At 43.2% G+C, this 13863-nt stretch overlaps 1 protein-coding gene across 3 annotated transcripts in view; it reads right to left on the bottom strand.

Moving 5' to 3' along the window:
• SLC22A15 (solute carrier family 22 member 15) overlaps positions 1–13863 on the bottom strand; it is an 82943-nt gene that overhangs the window by 66734 nt on the left and 2346 nt on the right. For all 3 annotated transcript variants that reach the window (XM_023259027.2, XM_023259028.2, XR_002744682.2), the window contains exon 2: positions 308–520. In XM_023259027.2, the coding sequence (XP_023114795.1) occupies positions 308–520 (213 nt within the window). The remainder of the gene's footprint in view (positions 1–307; positions 521–13863) is intronic.

The following is a 13863-nucleotide window of genomic DNA, read 5'->3' as shown; positions in this document are numbered from 1 at the left end:
TAAAAAATAAATAAATAAATAAAAGTAAAAGGACACTGTAATTGGAATGTGGCTCTTCCGGAGTGCACATCGTACTTCATCTAACCAGTCTGGTGAGGCTCATGCTTTTCCTGTTTGTAGCAAGAAGGAAAGAGAATGTGTTCCCATTCGACATTCTCCTTTAAACTCTCCAATGTACCCGACAGCTACTTGAAGAGGTGGCTGACATTTAAATCAACAAGACAGAAAAATGGTTCCATCTGGACCAGGAGAAACGTTCACCCAGCGATCGTGATCTTGTTTTCCCGACGGCCACCGCTGGTGTTACCTCCGAGGCGATGGAGGTGAAAGTGCTGCTGAAGTGCACGTGCTTCCGGACCTCGCTGCCATTGGCAGTCAGCAGCCAGTCCCCCAAGGCGTGGTCGTCACCCGCCGACCGGTTGCCGTGGCTCTGGTTGCGCAGGAGCTCTGCCAGGTCCCAGTGGTAGGACGGCGTGGCCCCCACCAGTGCGATGAGGATGGCCTCCGTGGCCACGTAGAGCTGAAGGAGGAAACATACAAACCCATCAGTGTTGAGCTCGCGATCAGCAGGCTCACAAGCCCCGCAAGATCAGTTTCTTGCTTTTGTGTTTTCGTGAGCTACACAAAACCAGACACATCAGAAGCAAAGGAGAGAAACTTGGAAAGGAAGCTTCCCGATCTACTACCAACAGCATCATCAGCAATCCCACTTGTAAAGCACCTTAGGCTTTTTCTGGGGGGGGAGGGGGTCTCCTCTACATTTGAGACACATCTGATGCTCAGGACCCTGCACACAGATGACAGTATGACACTGGCGAAGGTGGGGATGGGCGGGGGACATTACGGCTCTGAAACACTACACTCTCAGTTCAGATAAGCAGGCACCAGGCTCCAAGAGTATCTTGGCCTTGGATTCACCATCTAAACAAAACCTTTTGTGGCACAGTTAAATGTCTCAGAAAACAGCACACATATATTCTCTCTCTCTTAGAGAGAGAATATACATACATAGTAAAAGAATATAGAGAGAGCATATTCATATAGAGTGTATATATATACACACAGAGACAAAGAATCTATATAGTGTATATATACAGAGAGAACATTTATAGAGTACATATAGAGAGTATATATAAAAAGTATATATAGGAAGAAAATATATATAGAGAGAAGTAGTATAGATAGATAACACATATATACAGAGAACACAAATGAAAATACTTTATTAAAGCAGGTAAGCATAATATGTACTTGAGTAGGCACTATTTTATTCTATTCTATTCTATCCTATTCTATTCTATTCTATTTTAAGAGAGAGAGAGGCACAAGTAAGCGAGGGGCAGAGAGAGAGAGAGAGAGAGAGAGAGAGAGAGAGAGAGAGAAGTGGAGCTCATTCCAAGGGGCCTTGAGCTCCCAGACCGTGAGATCATGACCAGAGCCAAAGTCAGATACTTAACCAACTTACCCACCCAGGCTCCCAAGTAGATACTATATTAAAACATAATAGACAACTTTCATAAGCTGTAAAGAAATTCAAAATCCCATAATAAATACTCACTTTATAACCCTTAGCTCTACTTAATCATTATTTAATCTAAACATAGTTGTTCCCCTAAAAAAAAAAAAATTCCCTCATTCATTCAAGAAATAATTATTGAGCACATATGCCATTTGTCTCTGATTGTTCTGGGCCTTACAGCTATTCACAATCGGGTTTACAAGCTGTTGAGCCCTATGCAGCCTTTATATGCTATGAATTTCCATTTATATTAGTTCTCATTGCCGGATGATTATTTCAAGCTTCAAATGAATTCGGAAAACACAGAATCAGTCTGTTCCAGTGAGAACTCTCTCACTAAGGAAGAAATCTTACTTTAAGAACTGATCCCCATTAATTTAGAACCTGGTATCTTAAAATACCTTTAAACACAATAAGCGTTTTACAAAGCACGAAGCTGTGATTTCGCTATAGCATATAGTAACACCCCCACTGGACGGATGTGCTGACTGAGGCACGAAAAGGAGGAGATTTGCCGACAGCTTCGGCTCCATCCATCAGTGAACCCCGAGCTCCTTCCACACCACGGTGTAGGGGCATATTCAGCTGTTAAGTGGATAAGCTAAAATGCCAAAGGCAGAGTAATTTATCACAAGTAAATGATGGAATTAGCGTCAAGGAAAGAGAAAGGAAGTCATGACATTGTGTGTGTCAAAACAGAAAGCTAACGTAAAACCCAGGGTGTGATTTTTGCACTCTCTGTGAGGCTGCGAGGACATGAGGCAGCCCCAATCTGTTTTGAGGCAAATGACGGTGGGCCTCCCGAGAGGTACCCAGCCACCACAGGTCAGTCTGCATGGGCGATTTATTGTAGAAGGCAGAAGATATCATGTTTCTAGATTTATACTGCTTCCTGGCCCCTATTTGCATACTATTAGGGAAGTTTTAGACCAGGAGGCAATCAGTCTGTAAAAATAAAAACCTTAATAATTACAAGAACAGATAGATTACACATTTGGCAGCAGCTATAATTACAAAGCCGCTTGCATCGTGTTAGTAACTGCCCCTCCTTATTATAATCTGCTGATCTTAATTGAAGGGCAAAGAAATGAAAAAATATGGGGCACGTGAACTCTGGAGATGAAGCAAAACACATGTTCAAAACGGAGCCGTCAATCGGGCAAAGCCAACTAGTTATATTTTCTCTCTTAAATATGCTATTTTCTGCTTTTGTGCCTCCCACTTGCTTTACACGGAAAGCACTTCACCTGGTTCAGCAGCGTCTCTGAACCTTTTCCATCCTCTGGGATGCGACTCAGGTACCACTTCCCACCGCACCCCCCCCCCCACCTCACCTTCCTTTCGAACCCACCGGAAGCCCTCTCCTGCTTCCGTTCACCCCCAAAAGCTCCATCTAGACCTTTCTTAGTAAGAGACAGATCATTTTCTTCACGCCATCCCATTTATGTACTTGCTCATCTTATTTTTCCTACCAGAATATTCTGTCCCTGAGGGCAGGATCTCTGTGTGATCCACTCCTGGGCTTCCACACCAAACAACTCAGGGCCTGGACACATGACGCCCGCACTCAGCAAGTGAATGAATGAATAAATGACTGGGATAGAATGCTAATAACAGCAGCAAATGCTTCTCTAAATTCTAATTATGCGCCAAGCCCTATTCTAGGTGCTTGTTGAAAATACGTTAATACATCATATTTTTATCTGGACTGTTCTAAGATAAGCAATGTTCTAGGTAAGAGAGGAAATGCTCAAAGGATCCTCTACTCTGAAGTGTGCTTTTTCGTGGACACTCCCATTCTCAGCAGAAGCTATGATGTGTGGAAAGCAGTTCAGAAACTACATGCACCCCAGTGTTTACTGCAGCATTCATTTACAATAGCCAAACTATGGAGGCGGCCCCAGTGTCCAGATGAATGGATAAAGACACTGTATGTTAACTATCCTGGAATTACAATTAAACAATTAAAAATTTTTAAAAAGAAAACAGTTCAGAAACAAAGAGGTGGTGCTCATACACACGCTAATTCACAGAGGGGAGCAGTGAAACCCAGTTAATCAGTATGATCTGTGTCAATCAGTATTATTCCCAGCAACCTGAAGCCCGATGAACGCTTTCACCTTCTCATCTCCTCTGCCCTCCTCCCACCCCTCGCAGTGTTTCCAGTGTGCACGCCATGCGTGCACACACACATGTACACCCAGGGACCTCAACTGCACACACAGAGCCGTGGCGTTATGTCACCAGACGGGTCAGACACGTGCAGCCCAGAACTCCTGCTTCTCTCCGCCAGAGTCCAAAGAGTCTCTCAATCTTGTCTGTATTACCCTATAACTGCCATGCCCACGGATTCTTGTCGAATGATCACACCCATCAGCGGCTGGGTCTTAAAGCCACAATCAGAAACCACCATCCACGCTCCTTCCAAGTGGGGTCAACAACACCGCAGAGAGGCCATTACCTTCTCCAACGCCCCCTCCAGGGAAGGAAAACAAGTGTCACAGATGGCTGCACTTTTTCTTCCCCTTTCAGTGTCATTATAATTAGGTGACTACAATGCACCAGGGGACTGAAATTTCTGAAGTTGCAAAAAGTGAAGGTTTTAAAAGTGATTGTATATCGACAGCATTATAAGCTTTTATACCACTCCGGAAACCAAACCGTCCCCCATAAATGATCTCATCACAATATCTTGTGCTGTGAAGTCATGGGAAGTATGATGTTTAGGTCTTAAAGTAGGTAAAATGGGCAATTAAGTGACTCGTTCAAGATCACGTATAACACTAATAGCAAAACCAGGATGAGAACGGGATCACCTCATGGGAAAAATGGAAGATGACTTTGTTGTTGTCATTACCGTTAGTCTTTTCTGCACTTCGTACTCCGTTACTGACTGACTCAACCAAAGCATTACGTGGGCAAGCATATCATGACAGCACGCCCAGATGCCCAGTGCCCAGCACAACCTGGGTCTTCAATCAATGTCGGGTGACTTACAGATAACACCTATTTTTTTTTAAATTGAAAATATTTAATATCATGCCCTGAATAACTGGTGTCTCGAAGTCCTGTTTCTTTCAACTCTAATTCATCCACATAATGCCACCAGATCGGTCTCCCTGAGACGCTCCTCATGACATTCTTCCGGCCAAAACATATCAATGGATCAGTGATAAATGTCTTAACGTTCCAGATCCCCACTGTATGGGCCAGCTGCTACCTAATCCACATTCACGCTTTCTGTCCTGGCGTGCTCAGCTCCCCACTGCATGACTTCTCATGGTGTGGTGTGAAAAGAGGAAGGAATCTGTATACCTGAGTTGGAAACTCAGCTCTAGGAACCTTTCAGCAAATCAAAACCTCTCCAAACTTAGGTTTTCTTTTCAGCGAGACTGGACACTGGTAGTAACCATCTTAATCTAATTCATTCATATCCAACTTATTCTGAGGGTCAAATGGGATGTTCCCTTTAGCCAGCAGTAAACTCTACAGCCCCATACAAATGGCATCTATCAGTGCCTCCCAGACTTTAAAGTGCAGGGTCTGGTCCTGTAGCCTGGGAGACCTGAGTTCCACATTTCTAGCAAGCTCTCCTGAGCTCAATGCTGCTAGTCTGGGCCACACTCTGTGTAGTAAGCCTAAAAGTTGTTCCGTCTTCTACAGTTTTTTTCCCCCAATTTTCCATCTGAAATGACCTTCCCACTTCTCTCTAAACCCAAGCTCCCAAGTTCAGCACAAGCTCAGCCCTTCTCAAGTCTTCAACAGACCACTCCAGACCACGCTGATGGCTCCTTTGTTAATCTCCAAAGCAGTCAATGGCTGCGCTATTTACTGGGGAAATATTATTTTGTATCTAACAGTGCAGATACAGGGAAATTCTAATTTGTTAATGATCTGTCTTCTCCTGAACGAAAGAAACGCTAACTTCGATTTCTATATGCTTCCAAGTAAACCCAACATACCACTCTATAACTAACAGCCTAGGATACATTTTAACTAATTCCTTGCAAAATGGTGTAGAAAAAGAAAAGAAAAAGAAAAGATGATGATCAAGATAAAAAACCAGTCATTCCAGGACCTAATCTTTGTTCCATCCACTAATTAAGACTTTGGATAAATTAAGTATTTGGGTAAACAGTGATTTAACCTGCATCTGTTTCCCTCCCTATCTTTCTCCCAAATAAAATGGAAATACCCCCACCTGACTACCTTCCTTCTGTGACTTGAGTTTAATTCTTAAAAAGTTTTAGTGAGCTCCACCACTTTGCAACACATTATATTATGGGCCTCAGATGATAACAAGGATGGCTAAAAAATAATCTCTCCCTTCTAGGCAAATACATTCAAGTGAGGACAACAAACGTACCGAAAGCTACAAACACAAGGCAGATTTTCACAAATGCAGTATTAGCCACGGCAGAAATGAGGTGATGAGAGCACAGAGAAAGTAGCTGGGAAATCTAACTGGGGAATAAGGAACAAGTTGCAAATATGACACCAGAAACTAGGTAGAGAAAACCTAATAGGGGTTTAATCAAAACCAAATTCAGAGGAAGGAACTTTTGGGGCAAAAAAATCGGCCAATCAGAGTCGAGAAGGTAAGCCACATACTTTTAGTGTTCTTTGAAGAAATGTTACAGGATAGCTCAGCTTTTCCCAAACTTCGGTCACCTGTGTGCTCCCTGCAAGAATTTTATGTGCCGTTTTTTGTTTTCTATTTAGATTCCCCAACCCTGGAATCATGACCTGAGCCAAAATCAAGAGTCAGATGCTGAACGGACTGAGTCACCCAGGCGCCCCTAACGGTCTTCTTTTAAATTGATTCAAGACGTTTCTTTAAGCTTTTATTTCAATTCCAGTTAACATACAGTGTAATATTAATTTTGGGTATACAATATAGTGAGTCAAGACTTCCTTCCAACAGCCAGTGCTCACCACAGCAAGTGCGCTCCTTAGTCCCCACCGTATATTTCACTCACCCCTCTCCCCTCCCCTCCGGTAACCGTCAGTGTGTTCTCTAGGGTTAAGAGTTTGTTTCATGGTTTGCCTCTCGCTCTTTTCTTTCCCCTTTGCTTGTTTTGTTTCTTAAATTTCACATGAGTGAAATTACATGGTATTTGTCTTTCTCTGACTTAATTTCACTTAGCATTGTGCTCTCTAGCTCCAACCACATCATCACAGATGACAAGGTCTCATTCTTTTTTGTGGCTGAATAATATTGCATTGTATATATATGCCACATCTTTATCCATTCATCCATCGATGGACACTTGGGCTGTTCCCACAATAATGCTGCTGTAAACATCGGGGTGCATGTATCCCTTCGAATTAGTATTTTTGTATTCTTTGAGTAAATACCTAGTAGTACGATTGCTGGATCATAGGCTAGTTCTATTTTTAACTTCTTGAGGAACCTCCACACTGTTTTCCACAGTGGCTGCACCAGTCTGCATTCCCATCAACAGTGCAAGAGGGTTCCTTTTTCTTCACATCCTTGCCAACACCTGTTGTTTCTTATGTTGCTGATTTTAGTCATTCTGACAGGTGTAAGGTGATATCTCATGTAGTTTTGATTTGTATTTCCCTGATGATGAGTGATGCTGAGCATCTTTTCATATGTGTGTTGACCATCTGTATAGTCTTCTTTGGAAAAATGTCTATTCATGTCTTCTGCCCATTTTTTAATTGGATTATTCATTTTGGGGGTGTTGAACTTTTATAAGTTCTTTATATATTTTGGATACTAACCCTTTATCAGATATGTCCTTTGAAAATTCAGTTCAAAATTTTTAACTTAAGTGAATTTGCAAAGAAATAAAATTTTGTATCAATAGAGATATGACCAGACAGATGGAACTATCAAAATAAACACTATGTCATAATGCCAAGTGTTGGCTAGTGTGTTTTTACTTAAGACGGGCCACAAGAGATATTTTCAAGCAGGATTTGGGGAGAGAGGGTGAAAGCAAAGGAGCAGCCATCTTGTTTTTTTATGCTCAGAAGGCTGGGAAAGGTGTTTTTTGCCTTTCTTTGCCACTTCTTTGCTGGCTCGCTCTGCTGGTAGAGCACAACAGCTGGGCCTGCAACGGATCCACATTCCCCTGGACCCTCCCTCAGCATCTCTGACTCCCGGGCCAAGTATGTGTTTTCCAAGATGAAAGGCAGTTGCTTCATCAAGGTTGGAGGCAGTGAGAACAGCACAGATTCCCATCAATTCGGATGGCTTCCAGACCATACTTTCCCTTCCAGACTGCCTTCCCTGCAGACTTCAAGCTCCAACATCAGACACAAAGACAACAACAGCCTTACAGGGACGGCTTAACCAACTCTCGCAATTGTGGTCAAATCTCTGTGACAAATTATTCACTGACTATGTGTATAATCATACACATATGAATACATACCACACACACACACACACACACACACGCACACACACACGTCCCCATCCCAGGAGTTCTGCTTTCTGCCTCTTGGGTTGAACTACAACTCACACCACCTTCAGCAAATATGGCACAATATTAGCACTTGTCAAATCTAGAAGTAGGCACAGGTATGTTTGTGACATTAGTCTCTGTGTTTCATGTGAAATGTTTCTTTGAAAATAAAATGACCACTACCATAAAAAAAGAATAATGTTATTAAATTCCAACTAGGTAAGGTTTTCTGCCCAAGTCTGAAGTCTGAGCCTTCTTTAATTCTTACTTCTAGTTCATTTCCTTTGCTAAAACAGAAATAGTTGCAAAAGTTTTGAGAAGTGCTAGCACCAAATGAGATTTTCTTCTTAGATGAAAGAAAGATCAGGGTGCCTGGGTGGCTCAGTCGGTTGAGGGTCCAACTGTGGCTCAGGTCATGATCTCGCAGTCCGTGGGTTCGAGCCCTGCGTCGGGCTCTGTGCTGACAGCTCGGAGCCTGGAGCCTGCTTCGGATTCTGTGTCTCCCTCTCTCTCTCTGCCTCTCCCCTGCTCACGCTCTGTCTCTCTCTCTCTCAAAAATAAACATTTAAAAATTCTAATTAAAGAAAGATTAAGGAAGAACTGAAAAGGGAATAACTCTCTCACTTTATAAGCTAATGCTATTCAATATAATTTCCACAGACCACTTAGATCTACCATGCAGGGCACCCTTTGGGACATGAGAGAATGCCGAAAGATGGAAGATTAGAAACGACTGAGAGAGTAACCAAGAATCAAGAACAAAGGTGAGAGGATGTCCCTGGAAGGAAGGTTGAGCTGTCTTCCTCTTGGACACTCTGAAGAGATGTAATGACAGGTAAGGGTAAACGTTAATTTCGAAGCAAAAGAAAAGAGATGTTTAGGAAGTTTGTACTTCTATTCCATCCATAAAGTGGGACCAAAGAACATCTGGAGAGAGTGTGAGCAATGGAGTCAGGAGAAATTTGAGCTTAGGAAGAGTGGTCAACAGCCAACCGGGAGAAGTGCAGACCAGAGCCGGACAATGGCCCAAAGCATGGGTTTCAGAACTCCGAAAGAGAGGAACCAACCAGCCTATGTTGGCAACAAGAGATAATGGAATAAGCAAGTTCTGGTACAGCCACACATTGCTACACTGCTACAGCCATTATAAAATATGTGGTTGTTCATTTATGACTGCAGCAAGGCGTGCACGATATTGCTGACAGACAAAAACTGAGGTTAAGATACAAATTTATGCAAAAAAGCCAAATGTACATGTTTGTATAACTAAAAGTCTGGAAGACAATCCACCAACATGTGAGTGTGTTTCATGTCTGAGTGGTCCAAGTTCTGGTGATTCTTTCCCTTTTCTCTTTTCTATGTTTTCTCTTTTTGCTACAATCCCCATATACTCCTTGTTGAGCCTCATACAACTCCCCTAAATGCAGATGTTAATTTCTGCCTGAACAGTTGGTTAAGGGAGTCAGAGATGAGCTTCCTGAGTTGTGCGTATCTTGGGGTTGGCCAGCTCTCCCTTATAAGGCAGGCTTTGACCGTGGTGAAGGGCCAAGCTCGTGTTCCGAAAACCTCAAGGTGACATTGACACAACGCCAACTAACTGCTGGGCATTGGGCAACTTGAAGAAATCCTGAACTTGCAAAACAAATGAATTACACTTTCGTGATCCAGCCACTTCCCAGAGTACACAAACGACTGAGGGGTCCCCTACTGAAGCTCTCTCAGCCATCTCAGAGCAGAGGGTCACAGCATTCAACACGGCATTCAGAGTGTCTAGCGTTCTCTCTGCCACACATTGTCTATCTTCACATTTTTAATGACATGTGTGTGTGTGTGCGCGCACGCACGCTGTCTTATTAAGGTAATACCTTCTCTGTCAGGGCACATGCTGAGTAGCTGTGCTGTGTGTGGCCCCAGCAGGCATGCTGCTAGAGATGTGGGTGCTGTGGGGGTGTTGAGCCAGTTGCTTTCTAAGGCACATCCCAATTCTTCAGATGCCCGAGGCTCAAAGGGGCTCCCTAAACCTCCCAGAAGCTCCCTGTATTTCCATAACCTCCCCAGATGGAAATCTGGTCTGGCTGATTTGCAACTTCACCTGCTTTACGCCAGGGGGCAGTGTCTGTCTACAGACAACAGCTTTCCTGAGGCCATACTAGGGGGCAAGTGTAGCTATGGTCTCTTTAGGAAGCGCCCTACTTACCTAAAGTGATGGAATATTCCACCAGCAAAGGTTCCCCGGATTATCACCCAAACTCGCGGCCACCATCTGAGGGCAGACACAACTAAATCTGAGGGTAAGGGCGGCGTAAAACTTGCCCAAACTAACAGACAACCTGGTAGATGTTCACGTGTTCTGGAGTCATGATAGAGTGGCTCTCATGCCGGGTGTTGTCATCACGGCTGAACCCCTGGTGGTGGTGAGACTCTCCTGAGGCCCAAGGGCTGGTCTCAATGACCAACACAGTGAGGTCTTCCCTAATGTCTGCCCTACGAACTTCACTACTTGCTTAAGTAAGGTTGAGGGGTCGGAACCACCTCAGCGATACCTCATCAAAAGAAGTCTTTTCACGAATCTCCTGGGGAGATTAGGACCGGGAGGCAAATGCAAGCATGTAGGAGACATTCCCTGTGACAGTGTTCTACACAAAGTTCAAGAGCGCACCCTGAACAAAACTCTCTCTACCTCATTCTCTTAAGTGTGAAATTCATAGACCACAGTTGACAGCGCTAACTGGTTAAAGGGACCATAGGAGAAGGGTGGACGGTTACTCTCATGAAGTGAACTTAGCCTTTGCTTCTCAGTATGCCGATCTTTTGTATGCCACACTCTTCTTTTTTTTTTTTTTAATTTAACACAGAGAAGCAAAACAAAATAAAGTTCAGGAACCCACCATCCCAATTAACAAGCTACATTGTATTATATTTGCTTCAGATTTTTAAAATACGGTATTATGAATACAGAGCAAATCTCTTCTGTACCCCCCTCACCCCCACCCCTCCTTCCTTCCCTGGAGGTAACCAATCTGATGGATTGGGTGTGGAGCCTTCTACCCCATATGTTTATACTGCTACATTGTCCATATACACTGACAAACCAAATACGGTACAGTTTCCTATATTTTGACAATTCTTTCAGATTTTATTTTAGAGAGAGAGAGAGAGAGAGTATGCATGCAAGTAGGGGAAAGGGGCAGGGGGAGAGAGACTGAGAATCTGAGGCAGGCTCTGTACTAAGCAGAGGGCTCGATCCCACGACCCTGGGTCCATGACCTGAGCCAAAATCAAGAGTGAGGCGCTCAACCCACTGACCGAGTCACCCAGGAGGCCCGATATTTTTACAATTTTTAGTCAGACTTTTGTGTCATATTGTATATATCACACTTGTTATTTTTTTCATGTAACACCGTGTTTTAGAAATTCATTCCTGTAGTTGTTTATCGATCTGGTTCATTCACGCCAACCTGCTACAGCCCATCAAATTTATGCCACATTTTGATTACCTGGTCCCTTTTTGGGAGTCACTAAGGTGGTTACTAATTTTTATTATTACAAACAGTGCTGCAGTAAACATCTGAGCCATATCTTCATGCACGTGTTCAAGAAATGTGGGAGGACGTACACCTAGGAATCTAAAGCTGGGTTTCAATTTTACTAGACCGTGCCAAATGATTCTCTGAACGACACAGTTCCCGCGCCTCTTTTTCAGCACACCTGTACTGTTAGACTATTTAATGTCTGCTCATCTATTCAGTGTGAAATGATATTTCATAGTCATTTTAATACGCCCGTCCCAGGTGACCACTGAAGGTAAACATCTTTTCCTGTGTTGACTATCACAGTTTCCTCTTCTGCACAATACCTGGTCAGTCATTCTGCTTTCTAAAACACCATGAAAGGATGTTTATTGCGTGAATGACCTGAAGGCACTGGTAACCCCAGGGTTGATAAATAAGATTGGGGTTATTAAGAGTTTACATTAAAATAATGCGTTCCAGAACACCGGAAGACTGTACCTCAAGCTGAGGTCCACGATGACATCACCCTTTTGCTGGCGAAACTAATGCCTGTTACAGGTTACATGTTCCCGTTGGCTCATGGATGTTTTAAATCCTGTGCAAATTATACTACAATCTGTGACGCATGATCCCCGGGAAAATGAAGGAGCTGGAATCGACGGCTTAGAACACAAAGAAGTGGGTTCCATTTTCACTTTGCGTCTAAAGGGCTCAAAAAACAAAGAACTGTATTCCAACCTTCTTCCTCCAGACAGCCTGGCAAACAAACACACACGTACGCAAACACAAATGACGATGACAGCATCGGCTCTGAATCACTACCAGAAAATAGAAACAGAAATAAAGCACACAGAATTATTCACATTTAAATACCACAGATAGCTCTTGTCCAAGGGAGGGCACCTATATTTGGACAGTAAGAGTTTTTCTAACTACAAAATTGTGAACATTGCCGCGCGTTCACGAGACAACGATTTTTACCTGTGGCAATCCCTTTTCCTCTAGCTTTCTGCTTATCTACTTTCAAACCGCCTATCACTCTTGTCAGGGGCATTTTCATCAGCGTAAGAAGGGAGATCTACAAAATCTGCATCAATCCTTTATGTACCTGAAAGGTGACCACTATAGAGATTCTAAAGGTTGTGTTTGCAAAGCGTGTGGCCAGAAGTCACCTTGCTAAAGGCAAGTGGATATTGAGGTAGCTTGCGACGCGCTACCTGATGGTACCCACAATCCACAAAAACGGTTAACCTAAAGACCTTCCGAGTTGGCTTTGTGATGTGCTTTTGTCCTTTTAGTTTGAACTTGGATGTTCGAAGTAAGGGGGGTTAAAACCATTAATAATAATAATAATAATAATAATAATAATAAAACCCCGATAGAAGAAAATGCAAAGATCTGAATTTGCCATCTCTGTCCCTTCTAGTTCTGTGTTTCTCGACTGGGGTTGGTCATTGCCACACTGCAGATGCAGAAAAGGCTCTTGCTTCAGCAGTGGCTCCCTGTCTGGCTGTCCCTCTCTCTGGGAGTCCCGCCTACTGTGTACAGGGCTCTCTTTCTGCTAGCGCTGCTCTGCAGGTGGGTCTGCATGTTCCTTGGGCACCAGTAGACCAGGGCTTTGGTTTTTTTGTGGGTTTTTGTTGTTGTTGTTGTTTTTGGTTTTGTTTTTAAGATTTTTTATTTTTTTAATTTTTTTTGTTTTTGTTTTTGTTTTCAATATATGAAGTTTATTGTCAAATTGGTTTCCATACAACACCCAGTGCTCTTTAAGATTTTTTAAAGTAATCTTTATACCCAACATGGGCTCAAACTCCCAACACCAAGATCAAAAGTCATACGCTCCACTAACTAAGACAGCCTGGCACCCCAGGGCTCTGGTTTCTTTTCTTTTCTTTTTTTTTCTTTTGAGTTTATTTTTGAGAGAAGGAGCAGGGAGAGAGACAGAATCTCAAGCAGGCTCTGCACTGTTGGTGTGGAGCCTGATGTGGGGCTCGAACCCATGAACTGTGAGATCCTGACCTGAGCCTGGGCCAAAATCAAGAGTCAGACACTTAACTGACTGAGTCACCCAGGTGCCCAGGGCTTTGATTTTTGAAGCAAACATCAACTTCCCATTTAAGCCAGCTCTGAAAAGGGCTTCCTACTTTCTTCCTCTGCTGGAAGAAGCAACTTTCACAAGATGATGAAAGCATCATATTTTAATTGTGTAATGGGGCTCCTAGTATTCCCACTCCACAGGCCATCCCAAACCAAAACCATCTCCAACAAGTGACTTGGTAGAGAAGTCTTTGGTGATGTCCACTTTCATATCCAAGAGAGCTTTGGGTGACCCCAAGACCACCTTTATCATGTATATCAATGGGGCAGTTGAATACTCATGAATATGTACCACTAT

This window comes from Felis catus, chromosome C1 (assembly GCF_018350175.1).
Source record: "Felis catus isolate Fca126 chromosome C1, F.catus_Fca126_mat1.0, whole genome shotgun sequence".
In the NCBI taxonomy this organism is placed as follows: Eukaryota; Metazoa; Chordata; class Mammalia; order Carnivora; family Felidae; genus Felis; species Felis catus.
Note: the sequence above shows the minus strand (reverse complement) of the source record. Positions and strands in the feature narration are given on the sequence as shown.